The following is a 24,515-nucleotide window of genomic DNA, read 5'->3' as shown; positions in this document are numbered from 1 at the left end:
AATCTTTATTTGCTTCCCTCTCTCATAAGCTAAGTTGAAAGACATTTTGTTGCCTGAGTGGAAAACATATTCTCCCACTAAGTAACAAAGGCACAACCCATCAGAATGTTCTCCTCCACAGGCCTAACTGAAATGAATTGGGACGGTGCTATCCTGGTGGATTGCAACCTGTGGGCTGTCTGCCACCTTCTCATGCTTAATGGTGCCTCATGGTAAGCCTGCCTCTAAGAAATGAGCCTGTGTCAACCTTTATATGTTACAAAGAAAGTCATTAGAAGCTGCCAGTGATGTTGTTGTTGTTCTGAGAACACCTTCAGTTATTTCACCAGCAGAATATGAGGCGCTTCAAGCTCCAGCTGCAGCTTTCATGAACGTGACCTCAGCTGAAATCCTCAAGATGATAGAAGAGAAAAAGTAAGGGTGCTCTTAAATATTATCTTACGTTGTTTAAGCCCACTTCAGGCAATCACAAGAATGTGTGTGGGCTTAAAATGGGGAGAAGAGAAGGAGGGGCACACGTGGGGTATTGGGGGTGGGGCATTGCATGTACCCCCAAGCCCCTACCCAGTTAGAGCCTTCACTTCCTCTTTTGAATGTCTGCCTGAAGAGGGCTTGAGTTAACTCTGCGCTTTGCACCTGAAATGGACGAGAACATAAACAGTCGATTCACACATACATGTCTGTTACTTGACAATTGCCGCATCAACTGATGACTTGCATGTGTGAATGAGCTGTTGGAGATACAACACCATGTCTCTAACGTTATCTGAAACATTATGCTTTCTCACTGAGTCAGTTTGCACATTTAACTTCAAGTAATCAAGTCGTGGTCAAGCATGTGGGGATTATCTCTGCAACCTTGTTTCCTAGTATCTGGCCAGTGTGTCAATGCACTGGCACTGATTTTGGTGGAAAGTGTGTTAGTGTTGGTCGTATGCTTGAGCAAGGTTTCCTTAAATTTATCCCTGCCGTAACTGCTTGCCACCCTCTCTTATGTCTAGTGAATTTGCATACTGCCAAATCAGCCTTTGGTTGTGCCTTGTTTTTAGGAACATCGGAAGCCAGTCTTCTGGCTGTTTATTGCCTACGCTGATTGGCAGCGGCTCTCCAGATTACAGGCAGAATATTTCCCCAGCCCTTCCTAGAGATGCCAGTGGTTAACATGCATATAAAACATGTCCTTTACTACTGAATTATGGCCCTTCATTTTGGGGAAATGGTAGGAGAACATAGCAAGATGTTCTAGACTAGATAGGGATCTGGGTTCAGGATAAAGGGTTTGCAATTTACAAGGGTTGGGAATTGGGAGCAGTCTGGTAAGAGCTGAGCTGCATACAGAGCTGAGGGACCCCACACAGGTAAGGAAAGGACGGCGTGCTTGCACGGGCACAACAAGCTAAATATCCATCTAGCTGCTTAAAGCTGTGTTCCTTGACCATAATTATAGAGGGTACCAGAGCTTAAACAGGCAACACAGTAGGTTACTCAAATAGAAAGTACGGTATCTTCTGTTGATGCAAATGGGTATGCTTTCAAGTCACACTGAATTTTGCTACAAGTGGCTTCTTCAAATTGCCTTCTGTTGCCAGATGCACTTTGGTCTAATGACAATTTTCTGTATTGTGCCTAGACACTGCTCCTTTGTTCTGGATGAACTTAAGTCCATGCCTGTGGGTGAGAAGAGCCGTGACCACAAAGCCCGGTGTCTTTGGTTTCTGGATAGACTTGTCAAGCTGAGCTCGCAAAAAGTGGTTAAAAAGAAACGTAAGGTTCCCCCCCCCCTTGTTTGCATGAAAGACAAGCCAATTGATTCAAACAACCTATAATCCATTTAACACACTTGGTGTTTGATTCTTTGAAGGCCATATTTAATCTATGTAGGGTCCTTGAGGAATGTATTATTTGCTGTCAAGTTCTGCAAGCACCTCTGACACTGTATGGTGACTATTTCTACCAACTGGGCGGTATGCAAAATCTGTTTTTTGTTGTTTGCTTGTGCACGTACTTCACAATATCTGGCAAATAAACACAATGCCTCATATTAAAGATGTGAAGACCCAGACAAAAAATGGGAGGGGGGACACTCGCCCCCATTTTTCCCAAAGCCTTTTTTTCTGAAAAAATGAAAAAAATTGGATTATCAAAAATTTTCTGTTAGAATGATGAACAAAAGGTTTGACAAGGTATTCATATATTTACTTCCCGAAAGGGATTTTTAAGAACTATGGAACACGAAGACATTCATGTAAGGCTACGTCCAATATCGGATCATGACAATTCCTGTACACTGAGGACAAACAAGTCCTGAATTGTACACTGAGAGTACAACTCTCAAATGCAAGAGCAAGATGCATTTCTACCTCTTGGATGCATTGCCATTGACCCAAGAGAAGGAAGGATTCAGTACAATCTTTGCTTATGGGCTTCCTCTTATTGGCATAGTTGGTGGATCTGTTTCTGTCCTCTTGACTAGGCCTCAAGGACTGGGAGCAGGAGAAAGTATAGAGCAGCCTTTCCCAACCGGTGTGCCTCCGGATGTTGTTGGACCACAACTCCTGTCAGCCTCAGCCATTGGCAGTGCTGGCTGAGGCTGATGGGAGTTGTGGTCCAACAAAATCTGGAGGCACACTGGTTGGGGAAGGCTGGTATAGAGTAATAGAAAGAAGCAGAAACTGATAGTGGCCCCCTCTGCACTGTACATTTTGAAGCATTATTATTCCCCCTTAAACAGTCATGGGTAGCCCCAAAGAATCTTGGGAACTGTAGTCTACGGGTGCTTATAGTTATTAGGGAGACCCTCGTTCCCCTCACAAAGCTACAGTTCCCAGAGTGATTTAACAGTCAATCCCTCTTTCCAGAGAATTCTGGGAATTGTAGCTCTACGAGGTTCTTCACTTTTTTCTCTCTCCCAGCCCTCTTTTCCCTGCTAGGTAACCCTTCCTCAGCTAGTTAAATCTTCCCTCCCCTATGATTCCCATGATGATTGACCCCATTGCTGCCATCAAACCTTTTCCTTATCTTAAAAACAGTGGCAGAGGTGGGGGGCAATTTCCATCAGAATCATTGGAAGGGAAGGTTTAAAATGCTCCTTTCCCGGCAGCCCCCCTTGCGGTGCTCAGTGGACTGGGGAACAGGGAAGAATTGTGAAAAGGCAGCTGGACTGCAGAAAAAAATAATCTTTATCTGGAGCACACACACACCCTTTCCTGCTGCTCTGCTGATCAGTGGAAGAGTATGTCATGGGCCATGTAATGTTAGGAAGTGGGCCAGAAGCAGCCTAGAGGGATGCAGATTGTACATTTCCGGAAAAGAAAAGCATGTTTCTTGAAGACTGTGCATATTGCCTGGAGAATGTGCAAAATACAGCCAAGATGTGCATGTTCCTCAAGGCCAGTTGGCGATTATGCTTGATGGCTGGGGAATGTATAGAATCCAGGTGATATATGCACATTCCCCAAAGCCTGTTGAAGAATGTGTCATGACTGGAGAATGTACAAAATTCATCAACAGAAGCACATTATAATCTCATAGTGTCAGTGGAGGCTAAAAGTCAGCTTTAGAAATATCAGTCCATCCCCAAGATGACTTAAATATCAGAGAAATGCAAAGATACAACATAGAAATCCGTCCCACCTGCACCTGGGAATTGATGTTATCATGCATAATTGTATATGACTATACTGTTTAGATGTGTTTATGCTATACATGTCATTTTGGAATATTATTACTTGTTTCTTTTTATGAAAGTTTTTTTTTAAAAAAATCAGTCTTCAGCTATTGCAACTGAAATCTGAAGTGGAATGCTCCTTCTTTTATACAGTTTAGTACTAACTTGGCACCAAGGATTTTAAGTGGGGTTTTTTTGGAGGGGGGAGGACTAATTTTAAAATACTTCTTGTTCTAGATGCAATGGGACCTGATTGTCCACACATCATCAGCAACAAGCTTGTGAAAACCTTCACAGTGCTGTCCTTTGGCAACGGCAGGTAATTTTTTTTATTTTGCTCTCACTTCTAGCAAAATTTACAGATCAGAATTTGAATTGGCTTGGCTTTGGTCACTCTTGCTGAGCCAGGGCTTTACAGTAGCATAACACAACAAGGATCAAAATAGCTCTTTAAAAAAATCTAGGAGAAGGGGAATGTGAGAGGCATTGTGAGAGCAGGGGCACAGGATATAAATTCAGAAGAGCAAAATTACCACAGGCCTAACCACAAGTGCCAAAGACACTTGAAGAGAGACACTGCTTACAAGTGCCTGTACGCTAATGCTAGGAGCCTCCGAACCAAGATGGGAGAACTGGAGTGCTTGTTCTTAGAGAAGAGCATTGATATAGTGAGCATAACGGAGACCTGGTGGAATGGAGAAAACCAGTGGGATACGGTTATCCCTGGATATAAACTATATCGGAAGGACAGGGAAGGACGTATTGGTGGCGGAGTCGCTCTATACGTGAAAGAAGGCATTGAATCCAGCAAGCTCGAAACCCCAAAAGAGTCAGACTCCTCCACAGAATCGTTGTGGGTGGTGATACCGTGCCCCAGGAGGGACTTAATACTGGGAACGATCTATCGTCCCCCTGATCAAAATGCTCAGGGAGACCTTGAGATGAGATATGAAATTGAGGAAGCATCCAAACTAGGAAATGTGGTAGTAATGGGTGACTTCAACTACCCGGACATAGACTGGCTGCATATGTGTTCCAGTCATGACAAAGAAGCAAGGTTTCTAGATATTCTAAATGACTATTCCCTAGACCAGTTGGTCATGGAACCGACCAGAGGGACGGCAACCCTGGACTTAATCCTCAGTGGGGACCGGGACCTGGTGCGAGATGTAAGTGTTGTTGAACCGATTGGGAGCAGTGACCACAGTGCTATTAACTTAAACATACATGTAACTGGCCAATTGCCAAGAAAATCCAACACGGTCACATTTGACTTCAAAAGAGGAAACTTCACAAAAATGAGGGGATTGGTAAAAAGAAAGCTGAAAAACAAAGTCCAGAGGGTCACATCACTCGAAAATGCTTGGAAGTTGTTTAAAAACACTATATTAGAAGCTCAACTGGAGTGCATACCGCAGATCAGAAAAGGTACCGCCAGGGCCAAGAAGATGCCAGCATGGTTAACGAGCAAAGTCAAGGAAGCTCTTAGAGGCAAAAAGTCTTCCTTCAGAAAATGGAAGTCTTGTCCGAATGAAGAAAATAAAAAAGAACACAAACTCTGGCAAAAGAAATGCAAGAAGACAATAAGGGATGCTAAAAAAGAATTTGAGGAGCACATTGCTAAGAACATAAAAACCAACAACAAAAAATTCTATAAATACATTCAAAGCAGGAGACCATCTAGGGAGACAATTGGACCCTTGGATGATAAGGGAGTCAAAGGTGTCCTAAAGAACGATAAGGAGATTGCAGAGAAGCTAAATAAATTCTTTGCGTCTGTCTTCACAGTGGAAGATATAGGGCAGATCCCTGAACCTGAACTAACATTTGCAGGAAGGGATTCTGAGGAACTAAGACAAATAGTGTTAATGAGAGAGGAAGTTCTAAGCTTAATGGACAATATAAAAACTGACAAATCACCAGGCCTGGATGGCATCCACCCGAGAGTTCTCAAAGAACTCAAAGGTGAAATTGCTGATCTGCTAACTAAAATATGTAACTTGTCCCTCGGGTCCTCCTCCGTGCCTGAGGACTGGAAAGTGGCAAATGTAACGCCAATCTTCAAAAAGGGATCCAGAGGGGATCCCGGAAATTACAGGCCAGTTAGCTTAACTTCTGTCCCTGGAAAACTGGTAGAAAGTATGATTAAAGCTAGATTAACTAAGCACATAGAAGAACAAGCCTTGCTGAAGCAGAGCCAGCATGGCTTCTGCAAGGGAAAGTCCTGTCTCAGTAACCTATTAGAATTCTTTGAGAGTGTCAACAAGCATATAGATAGAGGTGATCCAGTGGACATAGTGTACTTAGACTTTCAAAAAGCGTTTGACAAGGTACCTCACCAAAGGCTTCTGAGGAAGCTTAGCAGTCATGGAATAAGAGGAGAGGTCCTCTTGTGGATAAGGAATTGGTTAAGAAGCAGAAAGCAGAGAGTAGGAATAAACGGACAGTTCTCCCAATGGAGGGCTGTAGAAAGTGGAGTCCCTCAAGGATCGGTATTGGGACCTGTACTTTTCAACTTGTTCATTAATGACCTAGAATTAGGAGTGAGCAGTGAAGTGGCCAAGTTTGCTGACGACACTAAATTGTTCAGGGTTGTTAAAACAAAAAGGGATTGCGAAGAGCTCCAAAAAGACCTCTCCAAACTGAGTGATTGGGCGGAAAAATGGCAAATGCAATTCAGTATAAACAAGTGTAAAATTATGCATATTGGAGCAAAAAATCTTAATTTCACATATACGCTCATGGGGTCTGAACTGGCGGTGACCGACCAGGAGAGAGACCTCGGGGTTGTAGTGGACAGCACGATGAAAATGTCGACCCAGTGTGCGGCAGCTGTGAAAAAGGCAAATTCCATGCTAGGGATAATTAGGAAAGGTATTGAAAATAAAACAGCCGATATCATAATGCCGTTGTATAAATCTATAGTGCGGCCGCATTTGGAATACTGTGTACAGTTCTGGTCGCCTCATCTCAAAAAGGATATTATAGAGTTGAAAAAGGTTCAGAAGAGGGCAACCAGAATGATCAAGGGGATGGAGCGACTCCCTTACGAGGAAAGGTTGCAGCATTTGGGGCTTTTTAGTTTAGAGAAAAGGCGGGACAGGAGACATGATAGAAGTGTATAAAATTATGCATGGCATTGAGAAAGTGGATAGAGAAAAGTTCTTCTCCCTCTCTCATAATACTAGAACTCGTGGACATTCAAAGAAGCTGAATGTTGGAAGATTCAGGACAGACAAAAGGAAGTACTTCTTTACTCAGCGCATAGTTAAACTATGGAATTTGCTCCCACAAGATGCAGTAATGGCCACCAGCTTGGACGGCTTTAAAAGAAGATTAGACAAATTCATGGAGGACAGGGCTGTCAATGGCTACTAGCCGTGATGGCTGTGCTGTGCCACCCTAGTCAGAGGCAGCATGCTTCTGAAAACCAGTTGCTGGAAGCCTCAGGAGGGAAGAGTGTTCTTGCACTCGGGTCCTGCTTGCGGGCTTCCCCCAGGCACCTGGTTGGCCACTGTGAGAACAGGATGCTGGACTAGATGGGCCACTGGCCTGATCCAGCAGGCTCTTCTTATGTTCTTATGTTCTTTCTTCCCAATGTATTTTGTTTACGTAATATCTTTCAAGGGGATAATCTTATTCTTGAAACTGATAAGAAACTGCTCAGAAAAACTTGCTACCTGGAAACCACAGGAGGGGAGAGTGATGTTGTGCTCAGGTCCTGCTTGTAGACTTCCCATCAGAATCTGATTGGCCACTGTGAGAACAGGATGCTGGACTTGATGGGCCATTTGGCCCGAGCAATCAGGCTCTTCTCATGTTCTTATAGCTGCAACTAACACTTAACAGATATACACAGATTTTTACCCTTAAAAATATAAAATCTCTCAAAACATCTAGAGAATAAAGAACAATCCAACTAGCTGTTTTGTGTTTCCCAGTGCTGTCTGTAGGTGATGTTGATGTGTATTCATGTGTCTTTAATAACTGCAAGGCAGAGTTTGGAAAGTGTGGTTTCTTGCAGCATTACAGCACAATATTAATATCTGCATCCACCAGATTTCTCCCCATCAGTGCATCTCATAAAAGCTCAAGAGTCCTTTTTGTTTAAAGAGCTGATGGTCTCACTGAATGCCAAGAACTTCCCGTTCTGCCATGTCATCCTAGTTTCTTGCCTCAACTGCTGCATACCTGATTGGTTGATTGTGAGAATTGCAAGGGATACATAGATGGCATTTCCCCTCCCTGCCCAAAACAAGTAACTCAAAAGACAGTAGTACATTCTCTTGAGCAGCTTTTTTAAAATAGTAAAATATCTTGTCTTTTGTGGTGCTTAGAATTCTGCTTCTCTGGAGCAGGTAGATAGAGTTCTGAACTCTCAAGGGGACAACCTCAGCTTGAAAGTGGGTGTAAAACCCTTTTTTCCTCTACACAGCAAAACAAACTAGGGTAGTGTGTGTGCTTGATATTAAATTGGAGTTCTGAGCCAAGATTGGGACCGGGGGAGGGAATGTGAATTCTATGGTGTATATAAATTCTGCCGGGCTCTGTATGTGTATCTCTTTTCCTTGTTTTTAATGTTCTCTGGGGAGTAACAATGAACTATGCAGGGCATGAAAGCCCCACTTGCTAACCAGTGGAAATCTTAAAGAGTCTCCTTGTAGCTAAAGAGCTCTTGCCCAGGCATTTTCCAGGAGTCTTGAGCGGTTAAGGGCTAGAAACTAGCTTTAAAAAGAAAAAGAAAGGAGGGGGAAGAAAAGTGAGACACTTAAGATAAAATCTGCATCTAATGCTACAGTCTGCACTTACCAGGAATCATGGAGTATACATAACCCTGATTGTTACAAACCATTAGAACCCAGGCCTGCTTATCTTAAAATACCCACTTGTAACCAAAACTAAGATCTACTCGGAGTGTATGCTGGCCAAGATTCCACACAAATTCAGGACACAGCATTGAAGCAAACTAAGTACATGAATAAAAGCTGCTGAAAAATAATGCAAAATAGGAGAAATTACTCAAATTTGCACAATGTATGTAAACTGCAGAATTATTTTGTTGGCACAGAATTTCTCACAGCGGTGCAGGATTTTTCTTTTGTTTTTTGAGGGCGGGGGGCGGGGAATGTTGGACTGTGGAGTGCACCCAGTAATGGTTGTAGCACACCTTGTAGCATTTTGTCTCTCGTATGCCTTTATCACCATTTTGTGTTAGGCTAAAGAATCACGTTTCTGCTTCAATGAAAGTTAAGATAGTGGCATATGCTATAGCCCTGGCTTTGCATATTAACAACTTCCAAACAGACCTGACGGTGTTACAACGGGACCTGAAAGTGCGAGATAGCAGGTGAGAGTAACATTCACTCATTTGTGCATGTGGGAGGGGGGATGAAGTGGTACTTCTATTCATTTATTTCATCGCTATCTTACCTTTCCTCCATGGACCCTCTAGATGGTGGCCATCATATAGTTCCCAGAAGGTATCCTCAGCAAGCACTGACAGCACCCGGACTTACTTTGCTCCAGCAAGGATGCTGTATCACGTGCTGTCACAGGTGCCTTGAGACAACATTGCAGGGAAGGATCGGGTACCCCTTATTTCTGATGCTGGATGCCTGGCCTCTACTGAGCAGGGCCTTATGACTGCATGTATCTCATGAGATCCCAGCAGTAAAGTGCCTGTGGAACACACATTTTGAAAACCTGCAGATCAAAGGTTTTGTCTGATTTAACACCAGCAAAATAAATGAACACCAGCAAAATAAATGAACTGCCAGGAAAGCCATGCTGTATAGGGAAATGTCAATGATAGGCTAATAAAAGAAGCAAAGATGATGTGTTTCTGAGCATGTGCAGGGTGTTACTTCCTTTCCACAATGTAAACCTACTTATTCTATACACACTCCAGATTAAGAGATGAAATGTCTGGATCCACAAATATGGCTTCCTTGCGTATTAGAGCTCTGACCCTCCAGATGTGCCCCTGAACAGATTTTATGATCAGTTTGTTTTTCTTTTAATTAATGAAGTGCCCTTTTACAGTCAAATAGTTGTTGATTATATTGTGTTCTGATGATTCCATGATAGGCTTGCCACCTTTTTCATGCATCTGCATCTTTGACATTAGCCTGTAATCCAGAAATGTAGCATGTGAAAGTTTTCCCATTTTTTAACCTCCATGCCAGAAAATTTTATTTTATTTTTATTTATTTATTATTTCAATTTATATACCGCCCTTAGCAGAATAGCTCTCAGGGCGGTGAACAAACAAGATAAAATACAATATATCATAATAAAAATCATCAAAACATATACAAACAACAAAAAAAACTACAAAAACACAATACGACAAAAATTAAAAAATACGGATTAAAAGATTAAAATGGTTAAGAAAATTAAAATGCCTGGGAGCATAAAAAGGTCTTTACCTGGCGCCGAAAAGATAGAAGTGTAGGCGCCAGGCATACCTCTTCGGGGAGGCTGTTCCACAACTCAGGGGCCACCACAGAAAAGGCCCTAGATCTAGTAACCACCCTCCGGGCTTCCCAATGGGTTGGTACCCGGAGGAGGGCCTTAGATTCTGAACGAAGTGAACGGGTAGGTTCGTATCGAGAGAGGCGTTCATCTGCTTAATTTCACGTGTGTCAGGCTGGTATTTGCATACAGAAGTGGAGCTAGGATTATAAAGCTGTTGGCCCTATTCTTTGGTATGTGTGCGCCAGGGCTGTGGAGTCGGAGTCATGGAGTCGGAGTCGGGAGCAATTTTGGGTGGAGTTGGAGTCGGGAGCAATTTTGGGACGAGTTGGAGTCGGTAGAAATGTACCGACTCCGACTTCCAAATAAATTTTGATTGACAAGAAGCAATTTTGGGTGGAGTTGGAGTTGGACAGTAGAAAAATAGAGGAGTCGGAGTCAGAGTCGGACAGTAGAAAAATAGAGGAGTCGGAGTCGGAGTTGAAGGTTTGGTGTACCGACTCCACAGCCCTGGTGTGCGCTATGTGGGGAGATTCTTTGAGGTAGATTTTCAACCATAAATGTCTTATCAACAGGTGGTAACTGCATCTAAAATCTGCTGAAATTAGTGAGTTAAAATGAAATGTAGTAAGTTTCTCCGATAGGCTTAAGGGAGAGTATGATACAATGAAAAATGTCTTAGTATAATTGAACAGGCTAAAATATCCACTTGGGAATCCTTTGACCTCCAGTTTAGGCAGCCTGGTGCTTAGTTAAACTGCAGTTGCAGCTATTCACTGGGTTATTTGCCCCCAGTGAGCAATTTGAGTTCAGCCAGCCTCAGCCTGCTCCTCCCACTTACTGGGCGATAGAAACTCCAAGGGTGAGTTTTGTGGTGTTTGACCTGTTCAATTGCTATGACCTCATCCACAATAACAATGTTGTTGAATTGTGCGAAAAATTCCATCTTGAGAGCCAATTCTTTCAGGAAAGGCTATTCGTAAGCAATAGAATTATTCCTAAATCCAATAAAAATGCAACTCCTGAGTGAACATCTCATTTTCAATTATTATTATAGCTTTCAGTTAAGTATCTAAACTACAGATTGTAATGTGTTGGGGATTGTATAAAGTGCCATCACTGTATTCAACTGTTTGAGTTGGACACAAGGCAACTAATAAATGTAGTGAAAAGATTGGATGCATGTTTCAGCTTTGAAGGAGGTTAGGCTATACATCAGAAATGCTAAAATAGTGTTGCCTGTTTTTATATTTATCAAAAGAGGTTGGTTATAGAATTATAGAATAGTAGAACTGGAAGGGACCTATAAGGCCATCGAGTCCAATCCCCTGCTTAATGCAGAAATCAAACTTACAGGTGGCTGTCCAGACATTATGGCTTGGGTGTTCTTTGGATCTCAGCCTATTGCGTTCAGCCCGTATTGCTTATTGAAAGCAGACTTGTAAAATAACCACTGGCCTGGCCATGTGGTAAATACAATGGTAACTAGCTGAAGTTGTAGAGCTTCTCTAGTGGTTTTCCCCTTTAGGCCACAAATTAGTATACAGAAGGAGGCCAGTAAAGATTCTGGTGGCCTAGTAAATCTTGCAGAATTAAGTTGCCTGGCTGAGGGTCTGTTTTGTCCAGAATGGTGACAGTCTCTCTCTTTGTATTATTTATGTAGTGCCATCAGTTGCATCAACAAAAAATACAGGTCTTTACCCCCATAAAGAGTTTAAGGAACAAAGCTGATGAACGATATAGAGATGGTGGGTGGAGGGCAAATATGAGTAAAACAGTCTCTTTACATGCATATTTTGTTTTCTCATGTCAGGATCCTTGACATTGCCAAGGCAATGAGGCTGAAGTTCACTAAAAGCAAAGGCTTCTACGGAATTGATGAACACAAAGTGGTGACCCTCTCTTTGCCTTTACCTATAAACAAAATGCCACCAGGCTGGAGGAAACGCAAGATGACCTAAATGACGACTGTGGCTCATTTGCCAGGCATTTAAAGGCTTTCTTCTGTGTTGCACCAGACTCTGAAAGAATGAATTGGTCTTTCTGATTCTTGCTACCAAGTACCGTCTGGAACTGTACAAGGCCTTAATAAAAGGTGGGACCGACATTTGCTCTTGCTTTATTTTGTTTCCTCTGTGAGACAGTCTAATTTTACCCAAGCAGGGGCCTATCTCACACCTTCTTTGATACCCCTATTGTAGTTAGTTAAAAAAAAATCATCTGGCCTGCCCTTTCCACATGTCATTTCTTGCGACTAGTGGAAATTTCTATCTATCTTGACCTGTGGTGACTTCTTCCCCCTCAACCAGAGTTTGTGTTAAGGTGCTTTAAGAATGCAAGTAGTTTACTGGCGAATGACTGACTCCTCATTATCTATTACTTAACTACATATGTAATGATTATAAACATAGCATTTATGCCAAGAATTACAGATTTGCTTAATCAGCATCCTCTAAACATACATTTATCTTTCTTTGTAGTGACATCAAGAAAGACTCTTTTCAACACCACTGGGCTGATGTTCTCTCCTATGTACTTGGGAAATCTAATTTTCCTTTTTTCCCGATAATAGTCATAGTAAGATCCTCTATGTCCTAGTCAGTGGCGAGGAACCTGTGGCCTTGCAGATGTTGCTGGAGTACAACTCCCATCATCCCTTGCATTGGCCTTGCTGAGGTGACAGGAGTTGTAGTCCAACATCTGCAAGGCCACAGGTTGTGCACCACCATCCTAGATTATTGCATCTGACTTCTTTAGTGAAAAGAGATTTGCACCCAAAGATTAAGCAGTTACTTTCAAATCATTGAGTGGTCTTGGAGCAGCTGACGCTACATAGCATTGTTGAAGTTCAACTTGTTGACCTCAACTAAACCGCAGTCTCCAACCCATTGACGTAATAAACCTTAAACAAAACTATGCAGGTAAGAAGCCAGCAGGGGTGTGGGGGCTTTCCAGTGTTTTGCACCGCCTGCAGCATGTACGACTATCTGCCTGTTGGACAGAAGTCGTGGGTGTGCTCTTGGTGCAATGAGCTCCTGGCTCTCTGGGAACGACTTCATTTCCTTGAGGCCAAGGTGGCGGACCTGGAAAAGCTGAGAGAGGCAGAGAGGTGTGTGGAGGAGGCCTTCAGGGCCGTTATAGCTGTGTCCCACTACAGCGATGATAACTCTCCTGCTATCATGGACAACGATGGTCTCGGGGAAGGAGAGCATCCAGCTGAGGAAGAGGGAAACGATCCCTTAGAAGGGACCCATTCCTTGGGGGATGAGCAGCTATCCTCTCGTGCCGAGGATATATCTCCAGGGGGTGGAGGGATCCTTGTAGTGGGTGATTCGATCATTAGGAACATAGACAGTGGGGTGTCTGATGGGCGTGTAGACCGCAAGGTGTTTTGCCTGCCTGGTGTGAAGGTTGCGGGTATCGCCCGTCGTTTAGATAGTTTGGTAGACAGTGCTGGGAAGGAGTCAGTGGTCGTGGTGCACGTTGGCACCAACGACATGGGGAAATGCAGCCGTGAGGTCCTAGAAGCAAAATTTAGGTTGCTAGGTAGGATGCTGAAAGCCAGGACCTCCAAGGTGGCTTTCTCTGAAATGCTACCAGTTTCACGCGCAGGACCAGCCAGACAGGCCCAGCTTCGCAGTCTCAATGCGTGGATGAGACGATGGTGTCGGGTGGAAGGGTTTGGATTTGTTAGGCACTGGGGAACATTCTGGGACAAGCCGGGCCTGTACAAAAGGGACGGGCTCCACTTGAACCAGAATGGAACCAGACTGCTGGCACTTAAAATTAAAAAGGTAGCAGAGCAGCTTTTAAACTGACTGAGGGGGGAAACCCGACAGGAGCTGAGAAAGGTCCGGTTCGGAATAAACCTCCCCCCTGGGATAAAAACCAAAGAAATGATGAAATTTTAAAAGGGGTAGGCCTAGAAGTAGGCATTGTGAGAGCAGGGGCACAGGATATAAATTCAGAAGAGCAAAATTACCACAGGCCTAACCACAAGTGCCAAAGACACTTGAAGAGAGACACTGCTTACAAGTGCCTGTACACTAATGCTAGGAGCCTCCATGATGGGAGAACTGGAGTGCTTGGTCTTAGAGAAGAGCATTGATATAGTGAGCGTAACGGAGACCTGGTGGAATGGAGAAAACCAGTGGGATACGGTTATCCCTGGATATAAACTATATCGGAAGGACAGGGAAGGACGTATTGGTGGCGGAGTCGCTCTATACGTGAAAGAAGGCATTGAATCCAGCAAGCTCGAAACCCCAAAAGAGTCAGACTCCTCCACAGAATCATTGTGGGTGGTGATACCGTGCCCCAGGAGGGACTTAATACTGGGAACGATCTATCGTCCCCCTGATCAAAATGCTCAGGGAGACCTTGAGATGAGATATGAAATTGAGGAAGCATCCAAACTAGGAAATGTGGTAGTAATGGGTGACTTCAACTACCCGGACATAGACTAGCTGCATATGTGTTCCAGTCATGACAAAGAAGCAAAGTTTCTAGATATTCTAAATGACTATTCCCTAGACCAGTTGGTCATGGAACCGACCAGAGGGACGGCAACCCTGGACTTAATCCTCAGTGGGGACCGGGACCTGGTGCGAGATGTAAGTGTTGTTGAACCGATTGGGAGCAGTGACCACAGTGCTATTAACTTAAACATACATGTAACTGGCCAATTGCCAAGAAAATCCAACACGGTCACATTTGACTTCAAAAGAGGAAACTTCACAAAAATGAGGGGATTGGTAAAAAGAAAGCTGAAAAACAAAGTCCAGAGGGTCACATCACTCGAAAATGCTTGGAAGTTGTTTAAAAACACTATATTAGAAGCTCAACTGGAGTGCATACCGCAGATCAGAAAAGGTACCGCCAGGGCCAAGAAGATGCCAGCATGGTTAACGAGCAAAGTCAAGGAAGCTCTTAGAGGCAAAAAGTCTTCCTTCAGAAAATGGAAGTCTTGTCCGAATGAAGAAAATAAAAAAGAACACAAACTCTGGCAAAAAAAATGCAAGAAGACAATAAGGGATGCTAAAAAAGAATTTGAGGAGCACATTGCTAAGAACATAAAAACCAACAACAAAAAATTCTATAAATACATTCAAAGCAGGAGACCATCTAGGGAGACAATTGGACCCTTGGATGATAAGGGAGTCAAAGGTGTCCTAAAGAACGATAAGGAGATTGCAGAGAAGCTAAATGAATTCTTTGCATCTGTCTTCACAGTGGAAGATATAGGGCAGATCCCTGAACCTGAACTAACATTTGCAGGAAGGGATTCTGAGGAACTAAGACAAATAGTGGTAACGAGAGAGGAAGTTCTAAGCTTAATGGACAATATAAAAACTGACAAATCACCGGGCCCGGATGGCATCCGCCCGAGAGTTCTCAAAGAACTCAAAGGTGAAATTGCTGATCTGCTAACTAAAATATGTAACTTGTCCCTCGAGTCCTCCTCCGTGCCTGAGGACTGGAAAGTGGCAAATGTAACGCCAATCTTCAAAAAGGGATCCAGAGGGGATCCCGGAAATTACAGGCCAGTTAGCTTAACTTCTGTCCCTGGAAAACTGGTAGAAAGTATGATTAAAGCTAGATTAACTAAGCACATAGAAGAACAAGCCTTGTTGAAGCAGAGCCAGCATGGCTTCTGCAAGGGAAAGTCCTGTCTCAGTAACCTATTAGAATTCTTTGAGAGTGTCAACAAGCATATAGATAGAGGTGATCCAGTGGACATAGTGTACTTAGACTTTCAAAAAGCGTTTGACAAGGTACCTCACCAAAGGCTTCTGAGGAAGCTTAGCAGTCATGGAATAAGAGGAGAGGTCCTCTTGTGGATAAGGAATTGGTTAAGAAGCAGAAAGCAGAGAGTAGGAATAAACGGACAGTTCTCCCAATGGAGGGCTGTAGAAAGTGGAGTCCCTCAAGGATCGGTATTGGGACCTGTACTTTTCAACTTGTTCATTAATGACCTAGAATTAGGAGTGAGCAGTGAAGTGGCCAAGTTTGCTGACGACACTAAATTGTTCAGGGTTGTTAAAACAAAAAGGGATTGCGAAGAGCTCCAAAAAGACCTCTCCAAACTGAGTGAATGGGCGGAAAAATGGCAAATGCAATTCAATATAAACAAGTGTAAAATTATGCATATTGGAGCAAAAAATCTGAATTTCACATATATGCTCATGGGGTCTGAACTGGCGGTGACCGACCAGGAGAGAGACCTCGGGGTTGTAGTGGACAGCACGATGAAAATGTCGACCCGGTGTGCGGCAGCTGTGAAAAAGGCAAATTCCATTGCAGCAATAATTAGGAAAGGTATTGAAAATAAAACAGCCGATATGATAATGCCGTTGTATAAATCTATGGTGCGGCCGCATTTGGAATACTGTGTACAGTTCTGGTCACCTCATCTCAAAAAGGATATTCTAGAGTTGGAAAAGGTTCAGAAGAGGGCAACCAGAATGATCAAGGGGATGGAGCGACTCCCTTACGAGGAAAGGTTGCAGCATTTGGGGCTTTTTAGTTTAGAGAAAAGGTGGGACAGAGGAGACATGATAGAAGTGTATAAAATTATGCATGGCATTGAGAAAGTGGATAGAGAAAAGTTCTTCTCCCTCTCTCATAATACTAGAACTCATGGACATTCAAAGAAGCTGAATGTTGGAAGATTCAGGACAGACAAAAGGAAGTACTTCTTTACTCAGCGCATAGTTAAACTATGGAATTTGCTCCCACAAGATGCAGTAATGGCCACCAGCTTGGATGGCTTTAAAAGAAGATTAGACAAATTCATGGAGGACAGGGCTATCAATGGCTACCAGCCGTGATGGCTGTGCTGTGCCACCCTAGTCAGAGGCAGCATGCTTCTGAAAACCAGTTGCCGGAAGCCTCAGGAGGGGAGAGTGTTCTTGCACCCGGGTCCTGCTTGCGGGCTTCCCCCAGGCACCTGGTTGGCCACTGTGAGAACAGGATGCTGGACTAGATGGGCCACTGGCCTGATCCAGCAGGCTCTTCTTATGTTCTTAAGTGACAGGAGGATACTAGTCTAATAACAGGATACAAAAGTAATGAAATTCCATACATCTGCCCACCCTTTCCCTCAAACAGCATTCAGATTCTCTTGGCCCAAGAGTAGGGGTGGGAAAGCTGTGGTCCAACAATATCTGCAAGGCCACAGATTGTCCATCGCTGCCCCAGACCCTGGTCAGTCTTCTGCCATCTTGTTTGTCTTTTCCATACTATACGCCAGATTCCTACCACTCTACTTCCTGTGCCTATAGAGCCCCCTATACTATGCTCATTTTCCCTCATCACCTCAAATATTTTGATGTTGCAGCCTCGTGTACCAAAGGACCTCTCTCCTGCTTGCTTTCAGAAACATATGCAAGGTTATGCTATTGGTGCTCTACAAAGTGGTATCTACCATATGCAAGTAGATTTTAAAAGTGGGTGTGTGCATATAATCTTTTTTTCCTATTGTATATGAGTATTAAAAAGGATAATTCCATTTCACAGCAAGGAAGAAAAGACTACAACTTGCATCACTCCACTGCTATAATTATCTTGTCACACAAATGGTGGTTGGTGCTGTCCTCCCACTCACTCTGGAATCCATTCAGTGTGATGAATGTGAATGTGTCTGGTTGTTTGCTGCTGGCATTTGACTGCTGCTTTCAGCTATTATACTACAAAAATTACAGCGTCCTTTTAAAAACAAAAATCAGGTTATTATTTCCCCCTCTTTTATCCCACGACCCTGTTCTGTACCCTGTGTTGTGTGCCCCCTTTAATTCACATAGGAAGCACAAGCCTGTGTGAGAGAAAACTGCAGTGAGCAAACTAGGCTATCATGCTTTGACTTCTAGAAGAAAGCATCTGTCATACTCACCAGCAGAAGTAGTCTTGGTGACCAAATGCACATGCTCACACGTGCACATACTTTGCCACACTGTGAACAGAAGGACACACATGCACAGAAACTTCTTGTTTCAGGCTGAGGTTGGTCCATCTATGATTCCCAGCATACACTGGCTCTGACGGTGGAGGTAGGACATAGACATTGTAGCTAGTGGCCCACCACTGCTCTCTTCAAACTAAGGCCCACTGAGTTTGAATGCTGCTGCCCCCAAGAATTCTACTGTCATTGAAGCAGTCACCCACGCTGATGGGTAGGAAGGAAAAAAGACAATAGCAGCCAGGAAATAGCCCTATACAGTGCCTTGCAAAAGTAATCAGGCCCCTGACCAATGCTCTCATATTCCTGAATTACAAATGGTACATTGTAATTTTGTTCTGTATGATATTTTATTTTGAAACACTGAAACTCAAAATCAATTATTGGAAGGTGACATTGGTTTTATGTTGGGAAATGTTTGTAAGGAACAAACTGAAACATGTTGCTTGCATAAGTATTCCACCCCTGTACTGTGGGAGCTCCCAGTTTACACAGATGAAAGAAATTGCCCTATTGAGGACAGTTACTTTATTGACCTCCACCAGTGAACCATTAAAGTTGCTGTCACATTGTCAGGATAAAAACCCCACTGTTGAAGGATCATTGGTCAGGCTGTGGATCTGAAGGAAAATGAAGACCAAAGAGCATTCTACAGAAGTGAGACAGAATGTAATACAAATGCATAGATTAGGAAAAGGGTACAAACTAATCTCCAAGTGTTTGGATATCCCAGTGAGCACAGTTGGATCAATAATCAGGAAGTGGAAGCTGCATCACACCACCCAGGCACTGCCAAGAAAAGGCCGTCCTTCAAAACTCAACGCTCAAACGAGACTGGTGAGAGAAGCCACAGAGAGGCCAACAATCACTTTGAAGGAGCTACAGAGTTCAGTGGCTGGGAGTGGAGTAATGGTGCACCAGTCAACCATATCAAGAGCTCTGCATAAGACTGGCCTGTATGGGAGAGTGGCAAGAAAGAAGCCGTTACTCAAAAAGTACCATCTGAAAGCATGTCTGGAGTTTGCCAGAAAGCATGAGAGTGCCCCAGCTGTGATGTGGGAAAAGGTTTTGTAGTCAGATGAGACCAAGTACAAGGCCAAAGCAATATTGGAGCGGCTCAAGAACAAAAAGGTGAATGTCCTATAGTGGCCCAGTCACAGTCCTGATCTCAAGCCCATTGAGAATCTGTGGCGCTCTTTCAAAATTGCAGTCCACAAGCAACATCCAACCAACCTGAGCAATCTGGAGCAAATTTTCCAAGAATGTGCCCAAATCCCTCTAACATTGTGCAATGCTGGTACATTCCTGCCCCAAAAGACTTAAAGCTGTTATTGCAGCGAAAGGTGGCTCTACCAAATATTAATGTGTGGGGGTTGAATACTTATGCAAGCAATATGTTTCATTTTTTTATGTTTCTTACAAACATTTCCCAACATAGAACCAATGTCACCTTACAGTAATTAATTTTGAGTTTCAGTGTTTCAAAATAAAATATCACACAGAACAAAATTATTGTAACATTTGTAATTCAGTAATATGAGAGCATTGGTCAGGGGTCTGATTACTTTTGCAAGGCACAGCATGTTCCAAAGGCTAGGGTCCTTGTAGCTGGCAAATGCCCGGACAACTTCTTTCTCCCTTGCATGTAGACCCACATGCAACATAAGCTATATTTGTCAAAATTTCCTCCCTATCTTGCAGTGAAGGTAATGGAGCCCTGATGCCCTTTCAGTTCGGTCACTCAGCTTGCATAACGTGTCTAGAAAGGTAACAAGCCAGTCAATTAAGAAAGGTTGTGTTTTTAAAATATAGCACTTTATTCTTGCAATATACAGATTTTCCTTCTTAAAACTTTACATAGAATATTTCTCTTTAAAAAATATCACAGAATAGATAAAAATCCAGCACAAAGTTAAAAGCTTAAAAAAGTTCTTAAAAATAGTAGTGGCATTTTGTGGTTAAAATTTGGTTGTTTTTAAAAGGAAAGTTTGTGCCCCTAATCCAGCTAGAGTTAGTTGTGACTATAGCACGCCTGTATGTATACTAAGAAGTAACACCCATTGAGTTTAATGGGGGCTTACACTTGGAGGAGTGGGCATAGGATTGCAGTTTAAATCTCATTAAAGGAATGAGAATTAATTTAGCTTCAACTAACTTTTAACACTGGGTTCAATGCGATTATTACAACTACCTTTATCTGCAGAGGTTGGGTGGGGTTCCTTAGTATCATTTGTAGAGTTGCTTGTTTTGCTGATTTACAGGTTGATCCAGTGAATATTTATTCAAAAATGCCACTAATTTCAATGGGGTTTTCTCTTAAGTATACTTAGGATGGCTTCCATCGCCTGCAAGGAATTTCTACAGAAAGATGCAGTGGTTTACGTTGGGGACAACTTGCTGTGATCTGTGCATCTGAGAGGGTTTTTTATGATGCATATGTACAGATATGCCTTTTATTAGCATATATCTTAGGAAATCTTACATTATCTGTATTATCTGGAGAACTTCATTGCTTATATAGTGGCTATAGCTTGGAGAATGTGCATTTTGTAATTTTGTATTCCATGCACATACTCACGTTTCGTTGTTTATGTTCAAATCATCATTTTTATATAATGTCAGTGTCATTTGGGTTCTTGCGACTTTGTCTTTTCATTACTTACATTTGGAGACCCCCGTCTTTTTTTTTTTGCTGTAATGCAGGAGAGGCCATAGCTCAGTGGCAGAAGAGCACATGCTTTGCAGTTAGTTTGTAGATCACATTTTCAGTCCTTGACATCTTCAGTGTGGTTTTTTTAAAGGATCTAGTTGTAGATTATAGGAAAGGCCTAAGCCTGAAAATATAAAGACCTGTTGCTGCCAGTCAGAGCAGAGGAGGGGTGGCTAACCTATGGCCTTGCAGCTGTTGGTTGACTCAAACCCCCATTGTCCCTAAATACTGGCCATGCCGGTTGGGAGTAATGGAAGTTGGAGTCCGACACAACTGGAGGGCCACAGGTTAGCCAGCCCTGCAGCAGGGCAATAGTGGACATGAAGACAAATAGTATGACATGGTATAAGGCAGTTTCCCAAGTTCCACACAAGCTCGTCACTATAAATGTATATTGTCATGGTCTGCTGGCTACATAAGGTTTGGACTTGACTTGCGCGGAGGTGACCAGGGTTTCAAGCTCCTCAAGAGGACTGTTCTATGTTGCGCCATCAGAAGATAATGGTCCAACTCGCAAATTGGTGAACTGTAAAAAAAGCAATTTGTTCCTTGTTCACTCATGCTAAACATGGTGCCCGAAGTCAGCAAGCTTGGGCAGCTGTCAGGGCCCCCACTCACTAAGGGGTGTGGATGTGTGAAGAACAAACTCTGCCATCTTTGCTGAAGACAGCACACAGCCCTCCAGCTTTTGTACTGGTAGAAAGGGAGTCCCAGACTCTCTTGGGTAAAGCAGGGAGAAGGGGGAACTAGTAGGACTTCACATGTTACTGGGTGCCAATTCCCTTCAGCCGCAACAAGTATGCTTTCTTCTTTAGAAACTTTTTTACACTCATATGCAAACTATCTTTAGATAGTTTGGTAGACAGTGCTGGGAAGGAGTCAGTGGTTGTGGTGCACATTGGCACCAACGACATGGGGAAATGCAGCCGTGAGGTCCTGGAAGCAAAATTTAGGTTGCTAGGTAGGATGCTGAAAGCCAGGACCTCCAAGGTGGCTTTCTCTGAAATGCTACCAGTTCCACGCACAGGACCAGCCAGACAGGCCCAGCTTCGCAGTCTCAATGCGTGGATGAGACGATGGTGTCGGGTGGAAGGGTTCGGATTTGTTAGGCACTGGGGAACATTCTGGGACAAGCCGGGCCTGTACAAAAGGAACGGGCTCCACTTGAACCAGAATGGAACCAGACTGCTGGCACTTAAAATTAAAAAGGTAGCAGAGCAGCATTTAAACTGACTGAGGGGGGAAACCCGACAGGAGCTGAGAAAGGTCCGGTTCGGAATAAACCTCCCCCCTGGGATAAAAACCAAAGAAATGATGAAATTTTAAAAGGGGTAGGCCTAGAAGTAGGCATTGTGAGAGCAGGGGCCCAGGATATAAATTCAGAAGAGCAAAATTACCACAGGCCTAACCACAAGTGCCAAAGACACTTGAAGAGAGACACTGCTTACAAGTGCCTGTACGCTAATGCTAGGAGCCTCCGAACCAAGATGGGAGAACTGGAGTGCTTGTTCTTAGAGAAGAGCATTGATATAGTGAGCATAACGGAGACCTGGTGAGAAAACCAGTGGGATACGGTTATCCCTGGATATAAACTATATCAGAAGGACAGGGAAGGACGTATTGGTGGCAGAGTCGCTCTATACGTGAAAGAAGCATTGAATCCAGCAAGCTCGAAACCCCAAAAGAGTCAGACTCCTCCACAGAATCGTTGTGGGTGGTGATACCGTGCCCCAGGAGGGACTTAATACTGGGAACGATCTATCGTCCCCCTGATCAAAATGCTCAGGGAGACCTTGAGATGAGATATGAAATTGAGGAAGCATCCAAACTAGGAAATGTGGTAGTAATGGGTGACTTCAACTACCCAGACATAGACTGGCTGCATATGTGTTCCAGTCATGACAAAGAAGCAAAGTTTCTAGATATTCTAAATGACTATTCCCTAGACCAGTTGGTCATGGAACCGACCAGAGGGACGGCAACCCTGGACTTAATCCTCAGTGGGGACCGGGACCTGGTGCGAGATGTAAGTGTTGTTGAACCGATTGGGAGCAGTGACCACAGTGCTATTAACTTAAACATACATGTAACTGGCCAATTGCCAAGAAAATCCAACACGGTCACATTTGACTTCAAAAGAGGAAACTTCACAAAAATGAGGGGATTGGTAAAAAGAAAGCTGAAAAACAAAGTCCAGAGGGTCACATCACTCGAAAATGCTTGGAAGTTGTTTAAAAACACTATATTAGAAGCTCAACTGGAGTGCATACCGCAGATCAGAAAAGGTACCGCCAGGGCCAAGAAGATGCCAGCATGGTTAACGAGCAAAGTCAAGGAAGCTCTTAGAGGCAAAAAGTCTTCCTTCAGAAAATGGAAGTCTTGTCCGAATGAAGAAAATAAAAAAGAACACAAACTCTGGCAAAAAAAATGCAAGAAGACAATAAGGGATGCTAAAAAAGAATTTGAGGAGCACATTGCTAAGAACATAAAAACCAACAACAAAAAATTCTATAAATACATTCAAAGCAGGAGACCATCTAGGGAGACAATTGGACCCTTGGATGATAAGGGAGTCAAAGGTGTCCTAAAGAACGATAAGGAGATTGCAGAGAAGCTAAATGAATTCTTTGCATCTGTCTTCACAGTGGAAGATATAGGGCAGATCCCTGAACCTGAACTAACATTTGCAGGAAGGGATTCTGAGGAACTAAGACAAATAGTGGTAACGAGAGAGGAAGTTCTAAGCTTAATGGACAATATAAAAACTGACAAATCACCGGGCCCGGATGGCATCCGCCCGAGAGTTCTCAAAGAACTCAAAGGTGAAATTGCTGATCTGCTAACTAAAATATGTAACTTGTCCCTCGGGTCCTCCTCCGTGCCTGAGGACTGGAAAGTGGCAAATGTAACGCCAATCTTCAAAAAGGGATCCAGAGGGGATCCCGGAAATTACAGGCCAGTTAGCTTAACTTCTGTCCCTGGAAAACTGGTAGAAAGTATGATTAAAGCTAGATTAACTAAGCACATAGAAGAACAAGCCTTGCTGAAGCAGAGCCAGCATGGCTTCTGCAAGGGAAAGTCCTGTCTCAGTAACCTATTAGAATTCTTTGAGAGTGTCAACAAGCATATAGATAGAGGTGATCCAGTGGACATAGTGTACTTAGACTTTCAAAAAGCGTTTGACAAGGTACCTCACCAAAGGCTTCTGAGGAAGCTTAGCAGTCATGGAATAAGAGGAGAGGTCCTCTTGTGGATAAGGAATTGGTTAAGAAGCAGAAAGCAGAGAGTAGGAATAAACGGACAGTTCTCCCAATGGAGGGCTGTAGAAAGTGGAGTCCCTCAAGGATCGGTATTGGGACCTGTACTTTTCAACTTGTTCATTAATGACCTAGAATTAGGAGTGAGCAGTGAAGTGGCCAAGTTTGCTGACGACACTAAATTGTTCAGGGTTGTTAAAACAAAAAGGGATTGCGAAGAGCTCCAAAAAGACCACTCCAAACTGAGTGAATGGGCGGAAAAATGGCAAATGCAATTCAATATAAACAAGTGTAAAATTATGCATATTGGAGCAAAAAATCTTAATTTCACATATATGCTCATGGGGTCTGAACTGGCGGTGACCGACCAGGAGAGAGACCTCGGGGTTGTAGTGGACAGCACGATGAAAATGTCGACCCGGTGTGCGGCAGCTGTGAAAAAGGCAAATT

The 24,515-nt window shown here is 43.3% G+C and overlaps 1 protein-coding gene across 2 annotated transcripts in view; it reads left to right on the top strand.

The window, feature by feature from the left end:
* POLR1E (RNA polymerase I subunit E) overlaps positions 1-12,248 on the top strand; it is a 29,835-nt gene extending 17,587 nt beyond the window's left edge. For both annotated transcript variants that reach the window (XM_061634580.1, XM_061634575.1), the window contains exons 9-13: positions 318-414; positions 1,631-1,764; positions 3,905-3,986; positions 8,883-9,014; positions 11,955-12,248. In XM_061634580.1, the coding sequence (XP_061490564.1) occupies positions 318-414; positions 1,631-1,764; positions 3,905-3,986; positions 8,883-9,014; positions 11,955-12,102 (593 nt within the window). In that variant the 3' untranslated portion in view covers positions 12,103-12,248. The remainder of the gene's footprint in view (positions 1-317; positions 415-1,630; positions 1,765-3,904; positions 3,987-8,882; positions 9,015-11,954) is intronic.
* Positions 12,249-24,515: the final 12,267 nt, after the last annotated feature.

The sequence above is a fragment of the Rhineura floridana genome, chromosome 1 (assembly GCF_030035675.1).
Source record: "Rhineura floridana isolate rRhiFlo1 chromosome 1, rRhiFlo1.hap2, whole genome shotgun sequence".
Lineage (NCBI taxonomy): Eukaryota > Metazoa > Chordata > Lepidosauria > Squamata > Rhineuridae > Rhineura > Rhineura floridana.
This window is presented reverse-complemented; position numbering and strand designations above follow the sequence as displayed.